The sequence below is a fragment of the Antennarius striatus genome, chromosome 8, assembly GCF_040054535.1.
Source record: "Antennarius striatus isolate MH-2024 chromosome 8, ASM4005453v1, whole genome shotgun sequence".
Classification (NCBI taxonomy): domain Eukaryota; kingdom Metazoa; phylum Chordata; class Actinopteri; order Lophiiformes; family Antennariidae; genus Antennarius; species Antennarius striatus.
In genome coordinates this window covers 792,675-816,495 of record NC_090783.1, presented here as the reverse complement: position 1 = coordinate 816,495, position 23,821 = coordinate 792,675, and the positions used below count along the sequence as shown (strand labels likewise).

Sequence of the window (23,821 nt, the reverse complement as noted above, 5' to 3'; positions counted from 1 at the left end):
CAACTGGACATCTGAAAAACAAAGAAATACATGCATTTATATTTGGCAGTCATTGTTCTAAATGAGGGCAGCACAGTGGCTCAGCTGGACAGAATTTGTCGGTGCAGCCAGGGGAGTCCGGTTTGGGGACCAAAAGATGTAATCTCTGCCTTTCACAGACGATGTCGTCCTGTTGGCCTCATCAAACCTGGACCTTCAGCGTGCACTGGGGTGGTTTGCAGCTGAGTGTGACACGAGTGGAAGGAGGATCAGCACCTCAATGTCTGAGGCCATGGTTCTCAACCGGAAAAAGGTGGTCTGCCCTCTCCGGGTCATGTGATTGTTGTCTGTGCAAATGTTTGTAGCAGAAGGGGTTTTTCTTTGCCAGTCTTCATTCTACTTCCTGTTAGAAAAGTTTGGAATAAGGGCAACAGAATCCTGGGAAAGTTGATAAATAAACCCAAATCACCTGTTTAGAAAACTGGACAGGTCACTGCTGACAGGTGGTACCAGTAATCATGTGACCTGTCTCTTTGCAAATAGAAGCTTTCCAGATTAACTTCAGTTTTTCTTATAATCTCTTGATGTCAGGCAACTGGTCAGGATGCCCCTTGGGGACTCCTTCCCAGAAGAACTGATGGTGGTGGTGGACAACTCATCCTAGAACCATCTCAGCTGGTAACACCTCAAGGCCTCCAGTGACATCTAGTTCCTACCTCCAACAGACGGAAACTTGGAGATAAAAACCTGCTCACACATGAATGATAGTTAAAGCAAATCAACACTCAACTATGTTGTTTGAGACCGTCATACTTTATGGGACAATTATCCAACCATGAACATCTCAGGTTTCTACCTACGGGAGAATTCACCTGCATGATATCAGAGGGAAACAACCCCGCTTCATGAACCGACCTGTACCTTACAGCGCTAGCAGGCTAAGCTAGCTTTCTTAGCATCGCGGGATGCGATAATTCATGTATTAAAGATTTAAAAGCAGATGGCTCCAACTCAACATTTAGAAAATATATCGCCATGCAATTTCCTCCGGGATTAATAAAGTATCTATCTATCTATCTATCTATCTATGAAAAGTGCAACTCGGTCTTTTTCGAAGCTAGAACCGCTAAGTGACGTCTTCCTGCTCCAGACTCGTCTTCTTCAACTTCCCTCACCTGTGGGAAGGCGGGGCTAAATGCCTTGGTCCATCCTCCAAAATAGCTCTTCTCTAGCATGTACTGGCTAATGTGTTTATTATCTTATTCAATCATCAATTATTTCTGCTCTTTTACTTTCAACCAATGCAGGAATTATTAATTTAAAGCATTCATGTAATTGTCTTTCACCTAAAGCACGATCTAAGCATCAGTTAGCATCGACGATAATTTATCTGGGATTTCATACCGGAATTACTTTTCTTCTTAATACACCAAAAACCTTTGAATATTTTCTAAAGCTTAAACAAAGTTACTCCTCGTCTTACTTAAAGTATAAACATAGACGACCGTGAGCTCAACTGTTTTATAAAAATAGTATAAAGATTTACTTAAACCAGTGGAAGAAGCGGTTTAACGTTAAATTCATCAACAACGATCTCTAGTCGTGACGTCACGGCTCCGCTAGCTTGTTGGCAAAGGTATTAGCTACTGATTCAGCGGCTAACTTGGACTTCCGGTCTCTCTTTCTCCATCTCACTTCCTTTGAACCCGGATGTGATTGACTCATTCACAAAAGTTCAGGGGGGAAAAATAAATCAACAAAATTTTTGCTTAACTCTTTCTTTCTATTATTTAAGGCATTTTTCACATTTAATATTACATAAAAAATATTCAGTGCAATGTTCAATAATATATTAACATTTCCCAACATGCATTGCTCTATTAGTAAAAACATGGCCTGTCCTGGTACCGTTTCTTTTTAACTTAAATTCTGTTTATCTATGAACTTTCAACAGTGTTACACTCCTGTTAGCCGCGTTGTTGTCTTTTAAATATCAATACAGGAAGATTAATACAGGAAGTTCAGAGCAAGCTGAGATCTGACTCTTCTGTTTGACCAAAAGCTGAAGCTGGTTAGTCAAATGTTTTAAACCCTCATCGATTTTCCCCGTTTATCTTTTTCGTCCGAGCAGAGATAGCAGGGAATTTCTCAACAGCTGCTGGGAAATCATGTGTTTGTCTGTTTGTGCTTCAGCATGTTCGCCAAGTACTTTGGAGCAGTGGAGTGAGGGAGGATTCTGGATAAATGGAAGGTTCTGCAGAGGGACAGCCGATCAGTATCGGGTAGGAGGATGAGGAAGACACTACTGGTGCTGGTGGCCTCGTTGGCCTGGGCCTCGTTCACTCGTCCGGCTGACGGAACTCCACTGTAAGTTCACCAGTGGAGCCAGCATTCATCCATTCACCGTCTTAAATACTGTGTTCGCTTTTTCGGATCACGGGGATTACTGGAGCCTATCCCAGCTGATTTACGGGCAAGAGCCGGGGTACACTCCAGGCACACTGCTGGTGTACCCGGAGTGTACCCCAAGAAGAAGAAATGTACTTTATTAATCTCTCTTGGGGAAATTATTTTTTGCAAAGCAAATTATTTGTAAATTGTATAAATTAATTATTTTTAATAAATTAATTATTTTCAAATTATTTCTAAATGTAAAAATAATGTTACAAATTATATTTTACCATTTTTTAACAAAATTATTATTACCGAAGCAAACCTGAAATATACTTTTTTGTTTGTCCAGCTTCATAATAATCAACAACAACATTAACAGGTTCTATTTTAATCGAGTTTATGGACACAAATACGAGTCGGTTATATTTTACGATCATTCATAATTTGTCCTGTTAGGGGTTTCTTGTCTGTGAGTCAGGGTAATGCGTTTTTTTTAGTCCGGTAAGGTGACCCCCTTTTCTTTCACAGTTTACATAGTGATGTGTTTTACCAGATGGCAAACAGACGACAGGTGTTATAAGTGAGTTATCAATTCAATGCTGGATCTTTGACAGTAATCCTTTTGTAACTCTTTGGACAGTTGTTCTGAACACAGAGCTCTGGGTCTCCGAAGGTGTCCCCAGATGATTGTAATGTGTGATGTGGGGATCTGATGGAAACGATTCCATGGACTGACGTAGGACTGAGGCGCTAATCATGACAGCAGAAGATCAGGCCCTATTGTAAGAGTAGTTATGTTCTGGGTTCCCTAAGGGGCCAAAGATGCCCTTGAGACAGTCCAGCGCATACAGTAGTAGCGGGGTGTAGGATGCTAGCTGGATCAGTGTACATGGACAGGCCCAGCCAAGTAGCTGGGATAGCATACAGGAACACCTGTACCCAGTATGGACTACTAGTTCCATACTAGTACCCAACTTGCATCCACAATTCCCCACTGCACGAAGAGCTACAGGACTCTTGCGCACTCATGTCCCATTTACAACCCTCACACATTTGTGTCTTGCCTCTGGTCTGCAGGAAGTTAATGTTGGCCCCCAACTTACTGCGGGTTGCAACAGCAGAAAACGTCTTTGTGGAGTGTCAAGACTGTCCTGATGCTCATCATGACATCAACGTCGACATCCGTGTGAGGAACCATCCAACCAAAGCCACCAGGCTAGAAACGGCATCTGTGACCCTCACCTCAGCAAACAAGTTCCAGGCGTTCGCAAAAATAACCGTGAGTAAAACACTTCCTCTTTTGGTCACCCCGATTAAAATCGACCAAACGGATGCTCGTTTTGCACGCTGCAGATAGAGAGCGGCGAGTTAGTCCCCCATAATCACCATGGCTCCGAAAAAGATGCAAAAGTTAGAGAAAAACCAAGTGACAATGAGTGCTTCATTGAATAAAAAACAATCAAAGGTTAATGAAGAAAGAGAGACAGATATTACTACGAACAGTACGGATAAAGACGCAGAAGAAGCCAAGCGAGAACCAGCAGAAATCCAAACATTTGTACCGCAATGGATGCGATTGTTTCCATGGGTGAGGCATGGCTTAATGTCAGCACTCAAGACAAAATAATGAGGGTGCACCCAAAAAAATCTGTGTGTGGAGAAGGTTCTCTCAGCTCGGTTCAGTGTCCACAGGAGAATATATAAATTAAAGGCAAAGAAAACTATTGAGTGAAAAGCAAAAAGCAAAAATGGAAAAAAACCGTATTTCATCTTTATCTCAATAACTTTTTTTTAAAGAATGACTATCAGGCTGAAACATTTTGAAAAAAATATGAAATTTTACTCTCTTTTTTTTTACTTAAACAGTTATGACATTGTTGTTATTAAAATCATTAAAATTAACAGTTTGTTTAGTTTTTATATTGTACTATTGGCAAAACTCAATCCTTTCTTACAGCTTCTATCGTATATTCTGTTATTACTTTTGGGATGCATAAACGTCACGTTGGGATGCACACATTTTTTTGACGTGCATCCCAGGGATGCACTACTTTCTGGAGGTAAAAGAAACTGTAAGAACTCAGTCTACTGGATCAGATGAGCAAACACGGAATCTAGAGCCCCTCCATGTCCCTTGCTTCTAAAGCGACCTCCCTGCCTCCACCTCCTTCTTTCAGATCCCTCCCGGCGACTTCAGTAAGGACCCCAACGTCAAGCAGTACGTCCACCTGCAGGCTCACTTCCACAATCCTGACCAGCTGCTGGAGAAAGTTGTACTGGTGTCCTTCCAGTCTGGCTACATCTTCATCCAGACTGACAAGACCATCTACACACCCCAAAGCACAGGTGAGCCCAGATACCACAGGTGAGCCCAGATACCACAGGTGAGCCCAGATAACACAGGTGAGCCCAGATAACACAGGTGAGCCCAGATAACACAGGTGAGCCCAGATACCACAGGTGAGCCCAGATAACACAGGTGAGCCCAGATAACACAGGTGAGCCCAGATAACACAGGTGAGCCCAGATACCACAGGTGAGCCCAGATACCACAGGTGAGCCCAGATAACACAGGTGAGCCCAGATACCACAGGTGAGCCCAGATACCACAGGTAAACCCAGATCACCAAAAGGCACACCAACCCACCCCACCCACCCTGGCAGTTCCATCCAATAACCAGCCTTTAAAATGGTTAAACTCCAGGACAGACCCTTGATTTGTAGAGCGTTAGTCAAACAGATTCACTTTATTCCAACCTCTCATTTTGTCTCTATATCAGTTCTTTACAGGATGTTTGCAGTGACGCCCCAAATGGAGCCTGTGGAACTGGATGAGAAAAAAAAGATAGATGCTTCCATTGCCATTGAAATTGTGGTATTTATTTAATCTTTTCAAAGCATACAATTAATTGTATATTATGTGAAGAGTTGTAACCTGCAGAAGATCGCTGATGAAATGGTTTTATTTTTTAAAATTCAGACCCCTGAAGGCATCGTTTTACCTCATGATCCTGTGTCTCTGACATCAGGGATCTACACTGGAGACCACAAGCTGGGCGAAATTGTCAGGTGAGACTAAATAGCTGCTGTGTGAATGTAAATCTTTGAGTCTTATGAATATTTAAATTGGATTATAAATGTCTGTTTTTGCATTCGTCTTTGGGAAGCCCTGGGGTGTGGAAGGTGGTGGCAAAGTTCAGCAGCAACCCGAAGGAGAGCTACTTTGCTGAGTTCGAAGTCAAAGAATACGGTGAGCCCATCACCGACTGACATGAAGCTGTTCCAGTCCTCAGTTATTTGAGTTTACTAATTAGAATTCTAAACAATTTTCAGTGTTGCCCAGTTTCGAGGTGGAACTAACACCGGAGAAACCCTTTTTCTACGTGGACCGTCAGAACTTTATCATAAACATCGAAGCTACGTACGTGAAGATGTTTTTTTTTAGATGCTGTTGGTTCTAATGGAGGCGTTTGCTCTTCATGGGTTTCACTGTTCTGATTTGAACTCCACTGGTTTGCTTCAGTGTGATCTTAAATGTCTTTCTCTGTCCATTCCAGGTATCTGTTTGGGCAGAAGGTGGCTGGGACGGCCCATGTGGTCTTTGGGGTTTTAAAAGACGACCAGAAACGGAGCTTACCAGGTTCTCTACAGAGAGTTCCGGTCAGCCTTACTTCATTTAATCGTTTGATTATTTTAAAACTGTTAAGTAGACATCCACAGTTACTTCAGTATTGTGTTAATCTGTCTATATAACATTTATTTATCTGTCAATGTAACACACCTACTCTAACGATGTCCCACTAGGTTGACAATGGCATTGGAGCGGCCACTCTGAAGAGGGAACACATCACTCAGACCTTCAAAAACGTTCAGGAATTGGTGGGGAGCTCCATCTTTGTAGCCGTCAGTGTTCTGACTGAGAGTGGTGAGAAATACCAACGCTTTTTCTGCTTAGTCGGCGTGTTTGATCAACCTAAAATCTACACCCAACCGGTCAGATGGCCGTCTGCTGACTTGGGTTCCGCTCAAGGTTTCTTCCTGCTAATAAATGGGAGCCTTTCCTTTCCACCGTGCCCACTTAACTTTCTCCTGTGGGTCTAGTTGGGTTCTATGGCAGCAGCTCTTCCTCCGCTCCACCTGAAACACACCTGGACATGATGTTTTTGTTGTGATCTGAAACATGAGCTGAATTTATTCGACTCCCAGGTGGTGAAATGGTTGAGACGGAGTTGAGAAGTATCCCGATTGTGACTTCACCGTACAGCATCCACTTCAGGAAAACACCCAAATATTACAAACCAGGAATGTCCTTTGATGTCATGGTAAAGTATATTTACATTTACTTTAAGTCCTTGTTTTCAATACTACACTAGAACTTAGCCAAAAGGCCGAGAAGCGACATTTTCATACATTTTAAAAACGAATAAATCAGAAATTTCTGAGAATATCCAATAAATGTAACCAGGTCCGTCAATCTTTAAGTAAAAAGATGATATAACCTCAACATATAACCAACATAAAACATATTCTATAAGTCTTCTGTAGTAACTCTAATTAATTTAATTGGTTCCTCGTTTACCACCGGAGTTACCACCTAAAATATCCTGCAATAAGCTTTATTTTTACAATCATTCCAGATGTTTAAAGGCGGTAGAACCATCACGACACACTTTATACTTCTCCTTCCATCTGTTTCCATCATCAGGTTGAAGTTTCCAACCCAGATGGCACACCTGCACAAGGCGTTGCCGTGGTGATTGGTCCAGGCCAGGTCCGTGGCCAGACTGGAGAGAACGGCATGGCGAGGCTGACCGTCAACACAGAAGCGAGGACCGACAGTCTGAGAGTCACGGTGCAGAAATGACCCTACATGACCTTTTGTGTTTACGACCTTTGAGCCTCAACAAACTTTATAGATTGATTTTTAAAAAAAGATATTTAATGCAGCTTTATTTGTCTGAGTCAACACAGGTTCATGTCAGCTGCTGAGGACTAAAGTCCTTCCTGCCTGTTAGGGAGCATTGATCAATGTTGAAGAGACTGAAACTCACACATCACCAGATATTTAATAGTGAATCTGACGGTGGTGACCAGCTGTCCTGTGTCACTTTGTGTGAAACGCAGCGGTGGGCCAGGCATTTCACACCTAGGCCTTGAGTGATCTTCTCCTTAGTCAAATGTGAATAAATACATACCATAAATCTGTAAGCGGCTCCCCCCGCTGCCACCAATGTAGCAATCAGGACTGAGACGTTTATAACTTCTCTCAAAAAGGTTCAAAAACCGGCGTCAGCTCAACTCCTTTTATTGTCGCTGGTACAGAAGAACCTGTGGCCACACCTTTATAGACGTCACACACCTACGTCACAACAAACCACTGAAATGACCATCATTTATGACACCACAGCTAGAGAAACCAAACACAGACACACACTAACACACTACTAGATGTTGCATCACCTCTATCAGGTATGAAAAAAATCACAATTACACACATTGCAGAAGAGCAAGATTTTTTTTTTTCATTTTTAGTATATTTGTCATTTTATTTTGTTATAATTGATTGGATATAAATGAAATTGAATTAGAACATTAAATATGACAACTTAGCTAAATGAAATGCTGGTTCTCACCGAAGCAGCTGTTCAAACGGCTGATTTAAACACAAAATCCATTCTCCTTTGCTTCGCCAAAAACTGTTAGCTAGAACTGGTTAACTATTTCAGGTTAGCTAGAACAGATTAGATCGAACAGGTTAGCTAGAACAGGTTAGCTAGAACAGGTTAGCTACAACAGGTTAGCTAGAACAGATTTGATCGAACAGGTTAGCTAGAACAGGTTAGCTAGTTCAGGTTAGCTCGAACATGTTAGCTAGAAAAGGTTAGCTTGTTCAAGGATCCGACTTTCGTGTTCTCTTCAAATGTGCGTCTGCTAGCCCCGCCTTCTCAGAGTGAGTATCCAGTCACAGGACACGTACATGTCAGGACAACGTGGGCTAGCTAGCAGGTCCTTGAAGGCCAACTCGCGATCTGATTGGCTATCGCGTCTATTGACTGTATGTTCCCGTTCACTCTCAGTGCAGGGAGACCTGCGTTCTAGATTCTGAAGGTCCTGGGCAGATTTCATTCAACCTGGCAACACAGGCTAGCTGAATTCTGATTGGATAAAAACTCTCTAACATACAAATAAAATACTGACCCAGTGTTGGTTGATGTCATATTACATATATTCCAATGTTTAATTACATATTTATACATATATTTGATTATATTTATTTGAGGAAATGCATTAAAGTATAATTAACTTTTATAATAAATATTATCATGATTTCGGGTTATGTTAGACCAGCAGAGAAGGCCTTGCTGGCCCTGACCGCCCACTAATGGTGAAACGTCTTCTGTTGGTTTATTCCAACGAATTCATTATTACTGTTAGTTACCAGAGAAGTCCTGGACGTGTGTTTGATCTGAGGTGGTTTTGTGTTAACTGTGTGTATTTGATGGTCTTTCCTCGTCTTTCATTGCAGGCAACGACCGACGACCCTCAGCTTTCACGTGAAGAGCAAGCATCAGCCAACATGGTAGCCCACCCATATAAAACAAAGAACAACAACTACATCCACATTGGTGAGCAACGTGAGAACGCCATCAGGTGACGGTGCTGGTCCAACCGCTGAAGAGCTCCAGTGTGTAACACCCAGCTTTACGTTTCCTTCACACAGGTGTGGATACAGCTCAGCTGGCGCTGGGAGACAACCTGAATATCAGCCTAAACCTGAACAGGCAGCCCGATGGAGACAGAGACATTACATACCTGGTGTGTGTGTGTGTGAATATACTCTATATACAGTGCGCCCTCGTACATTCTCGCATCAACTATTGCGACTCCACTGATCTATACAGGTTGGCAAGACAGAGAGACAGAGATGGGAAGGACGTGCAGCAGGTTAGGGTGATTAAGGATAGGGATGGAAGTCTATTGACAGGTGCCAGTAGTGTGATGGGAAGATGGAAAGAGTACTTTGAAGAGTTGATGAACGTGGAAAATGAGAGAGAACAAAGACTAGAAGAGGTGACTGTTGTGGACCAGGAAGTAGCAAAGATTAGTCAGGATGAAGTGAGGAGGGCATTGAAGAGGATGAAGAGTGGAAAGGCAGTCGGTCCTGATGATATACCTGTAGAGGTATGGAAGTGTCTAGGAGAGGTGGCAGTAGAGTTTCTGACTGGGTTGTTCAACAGGATCTTAGATAGTGAGAAGATGCCTGAGGAATGGAGGAGAAGTGTGCTGGTGCCCATTTTTAAGAACAAGGGAGATGTGCAGAGTTGTGGCAACTACAGAGGAATAAAGCTGATGAGCCATACAATGAAGTTATGGGAGAGAGTAGTGGAAGCTAGACTAAGGGCAGAAGTGAACATTTGTGAGCAGCAGTATGGTTTCATGCCAAAACAGAGTACTACAGATGCAGTATTTGCTTTGAGGATGTTGATAGAGAAGTACAGAGAAGGCCAGAGGGAGCTGCATTGTGTTTTTGTAGATCTGGAGAAAGCTGATGACAGGGTGTCCAGAGAGGAACTGTGGTATTGTATATATTATATATAATTATAGAAATAATATGAATATATATGGGTGGCACAGTGGGTAGCGCTGTCGCCGCACAACACGGCGGGTCTGGGTTCGAGTCCTGCTCTGTGTGGAGTTTGCACACAGACACAATGTGTGTGTGTTTCCTCAGATCCTGAGCAGAGGTCAGCTGGTGAACAAGGGTCGTCACAGAACCAGAGGTCAAACCCTGATTTCTCTGATAGTTCTCATCACCAAAGAAATGCTTCCGTCGTTCCGGATCGTGGCGTACTACCACACCAACGACAACGAGGTGGTGTCCGACTCTGTCTGGGTGGACGTCAAAGACAGCTGCATGGGTTCGGTAAGACACACACACCGAGGTGGACGAGTGTGTGACAGCAGGATCATGGAGACAGGAGTAATGGAAAATGCTGTTCGTTTCTCCCCATACACACACACACACACACACACACACACACTTCAGCTGACACTGACGTCATCCAGACCTGCAGCAGCGTATGAACCTCGTAGTATGTTTGGTTTACGGGTCACTGGAGATCCAGGAGCCACGGTGGGCCTGGTGGCGGTGGACAAGGGCGTCTACGTCCTGAACAACAAGCACCGCCTCACCCAGAAGAAGGCAAGTCTTCACTTTACTTCACCGTGATTTACATCCATTCACTTAAAGCGCTTTGGTCCTATGTCTCAAAGTCACATTTCAGTCTGTCTTAAAGGGTTAATTCAGTCGGGCAATTGTAAGCGATTGTGATAAAATCATGATTAAGGATTATTTATAACAATGAAATAAATAGGATTGTTTGACACTGTGTTAAAGTAGGACAAATTTGGTTGCTATGAAATGATAATTAATCGTTTAATCATTATTGATGGAACTATTTTCCATTACTATTAAAGTAACAATAAAAATGAAGCACCAACCTGAAAACAAATAACCAGTTTATTGGAAAATTAATGTTCATTTCACAAATCGGTCCTGTGTGATGTCATGTGTTCGATGGGGGGTGGGAGCTGAATCTACAGGGCTGTAAGGGGCTCCGATATTCAGGTTTGTTAGGGTTTATCTCTGAGAAAAAACCCTCTTGGGGTCTGTGGTCTTTGTTGAGACGCGTATCTTCAATGATGAGACAAGTTGTGGTACGAACAACTTTACTGAAGAAGTTCAGCAGTTTACGAAGCCGATGAGGATCCAACACTGGACTCATCAACCAACGTCTGCAGAGGAGTCCTGACCATGTCTTTGTAGTGTTGGGTTTGACTCTCCTTACGTTAGCTAACCGTGAGCCTGACTTTATCATCCAGGTGATTCCAGCATGTTTCGTCGTGGCAGTAGCTCCGTCGGTAGAGCTGGTCGTCCAATGATCCAAGATAGGCGGTTTGATTGATTTGATTCCCGCTCCCGACCATTCACTCTTGGAGTGTTAGCTGGCAGTAGGAGGTGCCAGCACACTTCCCGAGCACTGCCGAGGTGCCCTTGTGCAAGGCACCGTCCCCTCCACAAGCTGCTCGTTCGGGGCGCTCCAAAGATGGGGCTGCCTGTCACTCGGCCTCCCTGTATTTACTGCATGCCTAAAATACCTCACCTTTCTCTGTTTCTGTGTTTGCCTAACTTTCACTTTGCCCAGGTGTGGGATGTAGTGGAGAAGTATGACACCGGCTGCACACCAGGTGGAGGGAAGGATGGGATGGGTGTGTTCTATGATGCCGGGCTGTTGTTTGAATCCAACACAGCTTCTACGACTCCCTACAGACTTGGTAAGAACTCTTTCTCTTCTCTCATGCCTGTTCTGAACAGGCTGCTGCTATCTATTTGCTGTATTTACAGTGCACACTCGCGCATTTGTGCATTAATGCTCGCGACTTCACCTCATTGCGGATTTTTGGTAGGCAGTCACGTGATACCATACAAGCATTCTTTTGGCTGACGGCATCCGGAAATGCGCTCCATTCCATGAGTCTCGACTTCCATGAGACACAAAAGTGCTGTAAACAGTCTATCAGAGTGTGGGAAAAGGTAATACAGATAGAAGGTGGTTTAATATCAGTATGGGGGGGTTCATAAATGTTTAAATTACCGTAAATAAGATAAATAGTTTGTCGCTCTATCACGGAATTCATTATTCGCGTGTGGTTCCTGGAACGCATTAACCGCGAGGAACGAGGGTGACTGTATACTAATCACGAAAAGTTTTGGGTGAAAGTTCTGGATGGACCTAAAATGCTTTATAACCTTTATAGGTAAACTTACCCTAACCTTCCTCTGAATTTTTGAATGCATATATCCAACTCTTCAGGGTTTCAGTGCTTTTCGCACAATTTACTGGTCCAATCACAATTGGTATGTAAGCAGTCATAAACTCATGAGACAGAGACAAGACCTAACAATCAACCGACAGAACCTCACCACTGCAAGGCTTCAAGGGGAAGTTCTCAAATGGAAGTTGCCACTGAGCTACTAGCATCAAAGAGGGGATAATCGCAGCCCGCGAAGGGGATGTATTGTAATTGTCAGTGTTTGTGTGTTCGTCCGTACGTACGTACGTTAGTCCACCAAATATCTTCACAACCAGTGCAGATGGAAAGATGAAACAAAAAGCACATTACTCAGGAGGCAAAGGGGATGAAAATTAGGTGATGACCTTGACCTTGAGAAAACTAGGTCAAGGTCAAATTTCAACTTTTGCACAATGATGAACTGAGGGAAGATGAGGGAGAAGGCCAGTGTGAATAAGTCCATAGATCAAAGCCAGTGCTTTGATCTACCTATGCACTGGCTTTGATCTATGGTCAAAGCTAGTGCGTAGCTTTGACCTACCCTGAGAGGTCAAAGCTATGCACTTGCCAGGTACTACTTTCCGGTTACCCTGACCTAAGTCGCGGGATGTTGCAGTCTATGACTGCCTTGGTACTTGTTATTGTTGTTATTGTTGTTTTTAGTTGTAGTAGAAGTAGTAGTAGTGGTATCAGGAAGGATGACTGATCTGCCAAGTACCAGTACAGTAGTACCTTAACATACGAGCGACTCGACATACGTGTTTTCGAGATTTGAGCCATTGGTTGGATTCTTAACTCAGAAAAAACCTGAGTTTCGAGTCGTGCTTCATTCTTATCTTATATCTTGAGGTTCTATTGTAGGTTCTACTGTAGGTTCTACTGTAGGTTCTGCTGTAGGTTCTACTGTAATGTAAGTGAGACAATGTGTTTGTCTCATAACATTTTGTGCTCTTGGTTTCAGAACAGAAATGTCGGACTGTAAGCAGAAAGAAACGAGCCAATACAATCATGAATGTCACGACCACCTTATGTAAGTAATGCTGCTATGTAACTAATGATGCTAAAGACACACTTTTGTTCACCAAAATTCTCATTACTTGATGTTTCATGCCATTGGCCATCCGTTATTTCAACCTCTTTCCTCATTCCGATACTTACTCTGCAGTTGAGACAGACAGATCTTGTGGATATGGTCTAAGAATTTAAATTATGACAATAACTTGAAGAATAACTTGCACTTTTAATATTCCCTGTTTTAAATTTGTTGATAGAGAACCTTGTGTAACACCTGGTTTTGGACATGTCCACCACTGACTTGCTCCTCTGTTGACCTTTTTCTTTTCAGTGAGTCATTATGATGACAAATTGCAGCGTTCCTGTTGTCATGACGGAATGAAAACTATTCCTGTCAAATACACGTGTGACATTCGCAGCGAGTACATTACTGATGGTCCAGACTGTGTAAAGGCCTTCTTGTATTGCTGCAAAGAAATGGAAAGCCAGAGAGCTCAGATGAAAGAGGACAACCTCCAGCTGGCTCGCAGTAAGAGACAAGAAAAGGGGTTCAGGGTAGCCCTGAGTGGGTTCTATCGGTGGTCATAAAACGGATTAGAAAATAATTTCTGTCTGCAATGAAAAATTAATCACCTTTCAATGACATGTTAGGTGAAGACGATGACGACAGTTACATGGACAGAAATGTTATAACGACTCGCACACAGTTCCCTGAGAGTTGGCTGTGGTTCGATATCGAACTGCCTGCTTGCCCTGCAGCGACGCCCAACTGGTGAATCCATTTAAACCAGGAAGATGTCAAGCTAATTTTGCTCTCTTAATGCGCAAATAAATAAAAATGCATTTCTTTGTTTCAGTGATACCACATCATATTCGAAAAAACTATTTTTACAAAACTCAATGACATCCTGGCAGTTCACTGGAATTAGTCTGTCAAGAACTCACGGTGAGGATTAGGTGATGGAAATCATTTGTAGTGTTAATCCCACCTTTTATAAAGTTAAAAAAATTCTATTTACATGCCTGTTTTTTGTGTTCCTCTTATCTTAAAGGAATCTGTGTTTCTAAACCATTGGAAGTGATTGTCCGAAAGGACTTCTTCATTGACCTACGAGTACCCTACTCTGCTGTCCGTGGAGAACAGCTTGAAATTAAGGCAATCCTCCATAATATCCGCCCTGACGAGGCTACTGTAAGTCAGGGTCGCCCACATCCGTTATTTTTGCCCAAACTTGTTGTTAGAAGTTCTGAATTGTGTCTAAAGGGAAACGCTACCGTGAGGTGACCCAAGGCGATCTGAGTCTGTCTCTTTGTCTGTTTTTGAAGGTGCTTGTGGATCTGATCGAGGAAACACATTTGTGCAGTTCCGCCACAAAACGTGGGAAATATCGACAGGAAGTCAAAATGGCGCCTGAATCTACCCATTTTGTGTCCTTTATCATTATCCCCATGAGAATAGGACAATATCGTGTTGAAGTCAAAGCAGCTGTTAAAGACTCGTCCCTCAGTGATGGAATCATGAAGATGCTGCGGGTGGTGGTAAGAGGACCTGACTCCCTGCAGTGGGTCTAGCATGTGGTCTTTGTGTTCTGCTAAGAATACATGAATACCATTGAATGAAGACAGGTTAGGACAACACTTCCTGTCCACACTCTGGCGTCATGAAGCACCGGTTGCCAACGTCCAGACCTGGCAGTCAGTTGATTAGTTAATGAGTAGCTTGATGTAGAAATAAACTAGAACCACACAGATTGCAACATCCTGCAAAACCCCTGAATTCAAAATTTTACCCTGGCCTACTTTCATAGGTCAAAGATCAAAGCTTGTGCTCTGACCTAGTTAATTTCCATGATGGAACCTCCTTAAGGGATCAATAAAGTTCTACTGTACTCTCTCTAGTTCTACTCTCTGACCAACTTTAATTGATCAAAGCACTAACTTTGATCTACGATTCCTGAGAGTACGAAAGTTGAAATTTGACCCTGGCCTACTTTTCTCAAGATCAAGGTCATCGTCTCGTTTTCTTCCCCTTTGCCGCCAGAGTAATTTGCGTTTTGTTTCATCTTTCTATCTGCAGCGGTTGCAGAGATATTTGGTGGATTCACTAACGGACGAACACACGAACACTGACAATCACAATACAGCATTTTGAAGCGGGATGTAAAACACCATTAGTGAAGCTTTTAAAGCTTTTACATCGGTAAAACTGTTGCATTAATAAAAACCCCAGAGAAGACTCTTGGAATGAAGGAGTCATTGAAACGGAACAGCTTTGATGAAATGACAGAAAGATTGTTGGTAATCGAACAAATACTCCACCAATCACATTCAGCAAACATTTGGCACTCCAGAATGTTAAGATTGTTAAAAAGCAATTTTGAATTTTCATCTATGTTCAAAATTTTTTTAATTTTTTTTCCAGCCTGAAGGTGTGCTGGTAAAATCTCCCCAGATTGTAGTTCTGGACCCAACTAAGAAAGGTGTAGGTGAGTTCACCATGAAATGTGTATCAGTAATGTTTAGTAGGGTTGTGTGTACAACATATTAACCCCCACTGTTTATTCATCAAGGTGGCAAACAAGAAGAAACTATCAACAGTGGAATCCAAAAGTCCAGTTTGGTACCAAACACACCAACTAGCACCCAGATCTCTGTGACAGGTTAGTTATAAACATTGGTATGAGTCAACAGAACAAACTTCGCCCGTCATCTCATCCAATCACGTTATCTAGCAATGTTTCGGGTTGGAACAGAAGCTGGAATCAATAATAATTTCCAGCACCCCGGACGTGATCCGCCTTCAACGAGTGTAAGAGCAACAGCAGATTCAGAGAAGAACAGTCTGAGGAACTCACCACTTGAGTTTACCCAGCAATAGTTGTTTTCAGTCATTCATTCATCCTCCATACTGTTTCCTCTGTGTTCGTGGGTCACGGGGGTTGCTGGAGCCAATCCCAGCAGACTTATGAACCTTCTTCTTCATAATGTTGTTTCTGTTCTTCTGTTTGCACGCAGGGCGAGAACAGGTATCTGCTTTGGTGGAGAACGCAATCAGTGGGAATTCAATGGGTAGTTTGATCCAGCAGCCCGACGGATATGGAGAGCACAACATGATCAAAATGTCTCTGCCTGTCATCGCAACCATGTATTTAGATAAAACCAACCAGTGGGAAACCATTGGGTTTGAGAAACGTGGCGAAGGCCTCCAACATATCAAGACTGGTAGGTTTTGTTGGACTGTAACGGTCGTTATAGTGACTCCTCAAACTGGCTTTCAATGGAAACTAGTCAGTGCAGACTTGATCACCTGTCAGTACCGACACTGTGGCTTTCGTTTGCGTCTAGGTTATCAGAACCAGCTGGCCTATCGTAAAAAGGATGGGTCTTTTGCTGTCTGGGCCCACCACCAAAGCAGCTCCTGGTGAGGCACCTGGAGGTCCGTCAGCTCAGGACTTTTTACACAACGTCCACTAACTGGAGTTCCTCTCCCTTCACAGGCTGACGGCATATGTCATCAAGGTGTTCTCCATGGCAACCAATCTGGTGGCAGTTGATCGTGACGTCATCTGTGACGCGGTCAAGTACCTGATTCTGAATGCACAGCTGCCTGATGGGATGTTTAAAGAAGTTGGAAGTGTCTACCATGGAGAAATGACTGTGTGTACTGGTTTCATCAGCATCAGTTCCTTGTTCTATAAAGTGGCTAACTGATGCTAATCCGTCACATGACTTGGCTTGATGTCATGTCCTCTGCAGGGGGATGTGGCCGGGACAGATAAAGAAGTCTCCATGACGGCCTTCTGCCTGGTCGCCATGCAAGAGTCACGTCCCATTTGTGGCGCCACCGTTAACGTGAGTACCGGTCACTCAGTCCAGTTCAGTTCTGGTTCAGATCTGGGTCAGTTTTGATCCTGAGCAAAAAATGAACCTGTGATTACTGAAAACTGTTTCCAGAGACAAATGAAATGTATGATTTAAACAACATGTAAACATAGATAGGCAGATAAACAGATCGATTGATGGATAGATGGATGGATGAATAGATAGTTAAGATGAAGAAAATTTGGAGGAGAGTAAAGTTAAAAATTAAATTGGGAAGAGTACTCTAATATATACGTTACATATACAGTAATCTCTCGTGAATTTGTGCTTCACGAAGCACAGCTCCACTACATCGCAGATTTTTTACTATGTAGTCATGTGATACTGTACACGCATGCTATTGGCTGACAGCATCCGGAAGTGTGCTGCGTTCTGAGACTCATGGAACGCAGCACACCTCAGTGTATTAAAGGAACAGGAAAGTCAAAATGAAGCAGGTGTATTATTTGAAGTACATAAATAAACAAAAGTTTTGGTGGCATTATTATTGTTTTCTGGTTCTGATTCTGGTTCTGGTTCTGATTCTAGTTCTGGTTCTTTGTTCTTCGTCCTACCTTCTTATATTTACAGAGTCTTCCCAGCAGTATAGACAAATCAGTTAAATTTTTGAAGAGGAATTTGCCGACCCTCACCAACCCGTACTCTGTCGCCCTGACGTCTTACGCCCTGGCCAATCAGAACAAACTGAATCGTGAAATCCTCTACAGGTTTGCCTCCCCAGGTGAAAAATCATTTATTACCATTAAAGTATACCTGTTCTTGTTCTTGTTTTTCTTCGCCTTTCAGTTTATAACATTACACATTGTGGATTAATTATGATTTTTAGAGAGCTGGATATGTTCAGTATGATCTGATCATTTTTACTCATTAGTGACCAAACACACCAGACATGTAACATACTTTATGCTTAAGGTAAAAACGGTCTCTTTGACATAGTCTGGTAATCAGAACTGACTTGTTAAGCTTATATTTCAACCTTCAATTTCTGCTGATTACTTTAACAATTTAAGAACAACAAAGTCTAAGGTTTTTTTTAGGGACATGAAATGACATTTACGTTTGTTTCTAGAGTTGACTCACTGGCCAGTACCTAAGGGACGTGTCTACACACTGGAAGCCACAGCTTATGCTCTTCTTGCTCTGGTCAGGGCCGAGGTGAGCATCACCCACCTGGATGTTACTGGATTCAGTGCTAACAGTTGTTATGGTTCATGCTGGCTCCCTGAAGGGGTTTGAGACAAAAGTCGTCACGTCTGTCAGGTCGCATCTATTTTTGTCTGTTCTTCAGTAATCGGCAGTAGAAGTGGTTTATTTTTTCAAAAACACCAGATTTAGACCACAAAACTTAGAATAAAATATTTTTGTGAAATGATGATTCCAGCAGGACGGTGATTTTGAGGCTAATGTTTTTTTGCGTCAGTGACGCCTCAAACATCTGAGAAAGAGTTTGTGTTGATAAAAGATTTTTTATTTTTTGTGGTAGCCGATATAATGAATCTAGTGGGCAGAAATCAGGGCTCATGGGTTCCTCAATAACTGTGATATATTTTCTGTTCTTTGTCTTCTATCGCTATCCTCTCTCTGCACCACTGCCACCTACAGGGGATCAGTTGTCACTGCACGAGTGTAGAAGTCTGACGTAGAATAGAGTAGAAAGCCTTTATTGTCACCATACATAGTACAATGAGATTTTGGGCAACTCCTTGCAGTGCAATAATTAAGTACAAGTATATACAATCGTTAACGCTTTTAATTGTTTACAAAGTGTTTACATAGAATTGATGTAGGAGCTCTGCCAGACCCCCCACCTAAGAAACACATTGACGTCAATGCCAGTCATTGGTTGAAACCCCATTGATGTCGACGACACAATGACATGAAAATGTTTATAATGGTTAAGTTTCAATTCTCAGCACAAAGTGATTTACGGTAGGAGCTCTTCGGTAGGCTTGCGGAGCTTGTGGGTTGTGATATAAAGTCTAAATACCTGTTGTTATCTGCTGATGAAGATGTTTGAAGATGCCAGACCTGTGGTCCGATGGTTCAACCAGCAGCAGAAGGTGGGCGGAGGGTACGGATCAACCCAGGTATCAATCCTCTTTAAAACACCTCCATTTTTAATCTGGGTTGATGACACCCAAAACAAACCCTTGTTTTCTCATGGTGCTCATTTTGTTCTCTGCAGGCAACGATAATCGTATATCAGGCTGTAGCTGAATACTGGGCTAGTGCCAAAGAACCAGAATATAATCTGGATGTGGACATCGTGGTGCCGGGCAGGGCAAAACCTGATAGGTTCAACTTCAACAGACAGAACCACTACGCCACCAGAACGTCTAAAGTAAGAACACGATCTGACGAAACACAAGTAGGGTCAGTGCCGGCACCAGTGACGGTGTGTCTCCTGCTAAGCTTTGGGCATTTTACCTCTGATAGATGAATGAAATCAACCAGGACGTCAGAGTCGTTGCCAAAGGCACAGGAGAAGCAACCCTGACCGTAAGTAAAGACATGCTGAAGTTTTCGATGCCAAACGAGGTCCTTAGAACTTCTGTGTGTAGAACACGGTGAAGACTTGTCTTGGATCATCTCATTCAGGTGTTCTCTCCGTGTGACAGATGGTGTCGCTGTATTACGCCATACCCGAGGAGAAACAGAGCGACTGTGATAAATTCAACCTGACGGTGGAGCTTCTCCCAGGTGAGCCATCGTCACTGGACGTTCAGGGGCTGGCCTGCTTCCTGTCGGCGTCCACTTCCTGTTTGTCTACCGTTCATCGTTCAACATTTATCAAACGCACAGAATAACATTGACTGATCACTAATCAATCACATGTCTCTTACAGATAAAATTGACACAAACGAGATAACATACATGCTGAAAATAGAGATTTTGTAAGTGCGTCTGTCTGTCTGTCTGTCTGTCTGTCTGTCTGTCTGTCTGTCTGTCTGTCTGTCTGTCTGTCTGTCTGTCTGTCTGTCTGTCTGTCTGTCCGTCCGTCCGTCCGTCCGTCCGTCCGTCTGTCTGTCTGTATTGACCTCCATCCCTCTATCCAGGTATAAAGACAAGGAGCGGGACGCGACCATGTCCGTGTTGGATATCGGTTTATTAACTGGCTTCAGTGTGAACACAAACGACCTGGACTCAGTAAGTCAGTGTAGAGACTGACACATAAAGCATGTATGATTCATCTGGTGAACACGTGTTCCTGACCGTCTGGTGAACACGTGTTCCTGACCGTCTGGTGAACACGTGTTCCTGACCGTCTGGTGAACACGTGTTCCTAACCGTCTGGTAACATGTCTTATTCTTGTGTGTGTAGCTCTCCAAAGGCCACGCCCGCACCATTTCTAAGTATGAGATGAACACGGCGCTGTCAGAGAGGGGTTCCCTCATCATCTACCTGGACAAGGTGAGACTCCACCGTCTCTCTTTTCACTCTCTTGGGTCGGTTCTGATTCTGGACCGTTCTTTACTACGGCTCTGTCAGCCATTCTGTGTCTAGACCAGTGGTTCTTAACCTTGTTGGAGGTACTGAACCCTGCCGGTTTCATATGCTCACTCACCGAACCCTTCTTTAGTAAAAAAAAATTAAAAAATGTTTTCAAATTTCAGACATTAGTACCGTATATGTTTTACTGGTGTATTTAATGAATTGTGCATTAATGTCACCTTTTTCAAAGAACTAAACCAGGACAGTGCATGAACTGACATGAAATGACCTACCTGTAAATCAGTGTGACTTCTGCTGTTGTCATAGAGACCAGTTCAGATATGCGTGGCTTCACCTTGACAGGTGTTACTCTGATGTCATTTTACACCAAAGTCTGTTTCTGTTGTTTTCCATCAGCTTCAGGAAGTGTTCCTTTATTTTTACCAGCACCAGACTAGAGTTGTTCAACCTGACATTCAGATCCTACAGAACCCTGACTCCCATCACGTTCTGTTATACAGTACAGGTACATTCAGGTTACACATGTTCGTCTGACCACTTTCTTTTTTTGCTCAACATAGTTACTATGAATTAAAATATTAAGAAAGCAATCAGATGACGTACCATCATGACAGGCATAAATCGACTACTGAGTGTGAAAAATCCCATGTAGCACAGGTAGGCTAATGATGTAGCGTCACGTGATCACCTGCAGCCAGTGATGATTAAGGGGGCGTGTCATCACCAATTGACACGATGTGTCAAACGTACACAGTGATTCGTGTATGTTCGGGAAAAACACCCGACACATCGTGTCGGGTGTTTTGTCTTGACCCCCGTCTCCGCTGAACCCCTGAGACCGACTCACCGAACCCCTGGGGTTCGATTGAACCCGGGTTAAGAACCACTGGTCTAGAGTCTATCCAATGAGCACAACCAAAAGAACATTCTTAAAATATTCTTAGGAATCTCAGTTTTGGGACTGGTTCTGATTAGAAACCGGTTCTGTTCTCAACCCTACAACATATTTTACATCTCTTGACAGGTGTCTCACACTCGTAAGGAAGAAATCTCATTCAGGATCCATCAGCAGCTGAAAGTGGGCGTCTATCAACCAGCGGCTGTGTCTGTCTATGAATACTACGACCGTGAGTCTCCATCACTATGTTCTTCACATGGACGTTCTCTGATGGACTGTAGTCACAGTCCATCAGAGAGGATTTATCAATATTCAATGAAAGATACTGAGGACCACGGATCACTTTGAGGCAAGACATTTCAAATACAGTGTAGTTGGACATCTGGCAGCTGAATGACATGAATTAAAGAAATCATAATATGGAACCTTTAAAGAAATTATATATATATATATATATATATATATATATATAATGTGTGTGTGTGTGTGTGTGTATACTGTATATGTTGTATATATTATACTGTATACCATTGTTTGTTCTTGCAGAAACACATTGCATGAAATTCTACCATCCACAGAGAAGAGCCGGACATTTGATGAGGCTTTGTATGAACGATGAATGCATCTGTGCTGAAGGTATAGTCACGTCGTCTGCATGTACTGAATGTCGTGAATGTAGATCTGTAGACAAACCTGAACAGCAAGGCTGAACAACCCCACAGGTAAACGTCTGCCTCTAGATGTTGTCTAATAAATCTATTATGAACATATATTATTTTAAAGTCCTTTGAAATTTGCTGTTCAAGGTTGCAGTCTACTACATTAAGCACATTTTGTGTCAGATGTACTATAATATATCTGACTATATCTACTAGATCAAGGTGGATGACTGCCCTTCAGAGTCTGGGTCCTGCCCGGAGTTTCTTCCTCAATGAGGGAGTTTTTCCCCACCGCTCTCACTTATGCTTGCTCTGGAGGGTTCTGTTGGGTTTCTCTGCCTGTTAAAGCATTTGAAATGTCTGCTGATGTGATTAAACGCCATATAAAGAAAGGTTGATTGATTGATTGATTGAGTGTAGTCATGAAGATCTACAGTACCTGTTCATCAGCTGTATTGTTCACCTTCAGAGAACTGCAGTATGCAGAAGAAAGAAAAGGTCAGCGATGATGTCCGAATGGAGAAGGCGTGTGAGGAGACTCCAAACAACAAAATAGACTATGGTAAGAGTCCCAGTGGGTCGATGCATTGCTGTCCTCCAGAAGAGGAAGTGTTGATGTGGGTGTTGGTTCTAGAGCAGGAAACGTAACCGTCGACCACCTTTGTGTCTGTCTGTCCTCAGTCTACAAAGTGAGGCTGGAATACCCAGAAGAGAAGATATCAACGGACCTTTACACAATGCGAATACAGGAGGTCATCAAGGAAGGTGGGTACATTTCTGTGCACTGCGTACAATTCCAGGTGACTTTAGCTTGAGCATCAGTAATGATGATTTAACACATACACAAAATTTGCAATGCGTGCTGAGATAACCGCATAATCGTTCAGGCCTGTTTCCGTTCTTTTGATGACAGGAAGTTACGATGTGGACCCCCGGGGAAAACTACGAGTGTTTCTCAGTTATCCACACTGCCGGGAGTCTTTAGATTTGCAAACGGGCAAAACCTACCTAATCATGGGCTCATCGAAAGATATTCACAGAGACGACAAACAGCAAACGTAAGTGTGTTCACATCTTGACTTTAACTGGTTCCATAACTAATTTAACCTGTCTTGTTCTCAGGTTTACTAGCAGCTTTTGCTAACAATTGATTAAATTAGATAAACACGTCTTCGAGGAACTTGTTTTCCACACACCTGTACTAATGAATCTTGTTCCTCAGGTATCAGTACATACTTGGTGAGTCCACCTGGATCGAGTACTGGCCCAACCGCGCCGAGTGTCAGAAAGACGAGAACAGATCCGTTTGTCTGGGAATGGAGGAACTGGTCCTGCATCTTTTACTCCTTGGATGTCCGAATTAGTGGAAATCTTCTGATCTCACTTTGCTCTACTCTGTTGTAAAATGTGGACTGGGATGAAATTAAAGAACTGGAAGATCTGAGGAAACTAAAGTGTCCTAATCTCCTTGTCTCCTTATTCTTTACTACAGTTTAGTATTTTCACTGTAGCGTAGCCGCTGTCGCTAATTCAAATATAAAACACAACCACCATAATCGTCTTGTCCGATTCTTTAGCTCGCGGGTCTAGAGTGTTTGTGGAGCCTAGCCAAGCTAGCTACAGTTGAGAGGTGGGGTACACCCCAGATACATCACCAGCGCATCTTTCTCTCGCACACAAACTAAC

At 42.9% G+C, this 23,821-nt stretch overlaps 1 protein-coding gene across 1 annotated transcript; it reads left to right on the top strand.

Moving 5' to 3' along the window:
• Positions 1–2,190: 2,190 nt before the first annotated feature.
• On the top strand, positions 2,191–23,593 carry LOC137600746 (complement C3-like). Its single transcript, XM_068322525.1, has 43 exons — positions 2,191–2,346; positions 3,451–3,652; positions 4,551–4,719; positions 5,154–5,248; positions 5,354–5,442; positions 5,541–5,623; positions 5,707–5,794; positions 5,931–6,033; positions 6,178–6,298; positions 6,580–6,695; positions 7,079–7,225; positions 8,900–8,999; positions 9,095–9,189; positions 10,106–10,297; positions 10,421–10,576; positions 11,580–11,709; positions 13,190–13,258; positions 13,574–13,771; positions 13,894–14,014; positions 14,100–14,188; positions 14,295–14,434; positions 14,569–14,781; positions 15,665–15,728; positions 15,813–15,902; positions 16,258–16,464; positions 16,588–16,663; positions 16,740–16,899; positions 16,999–17,094; positions 17,695–17,845; positions 18,194–18,279; positions 19,134–19,211; positions 19,310–19,465; positions 19,561–19,623; positions 19,743–19,824; positions 19,970–20,018; positions 20,181–20,271; positions 20,447–20,536; positions 21,603–21,705; positions 22,023–22,112; positions 22,605–22,697; positions 22,817–22,900; positions 23,049–23,193; positions 23,358–23,593. Exons 1-43 carry the CDS (start codon positions 2,270–2,272, stop codon positions 23,497–23,499), a joined length of 4,989 nt encoding a protein of 1,662 aa, XP_068178626.1. The 5' UTR covers positions 2,191–2,269; the 3' UTR covers positions 23,500–23,593.
• The last annotated feature ends 228 nt before the right edge of the window (positions 23,594–23,821 follow it).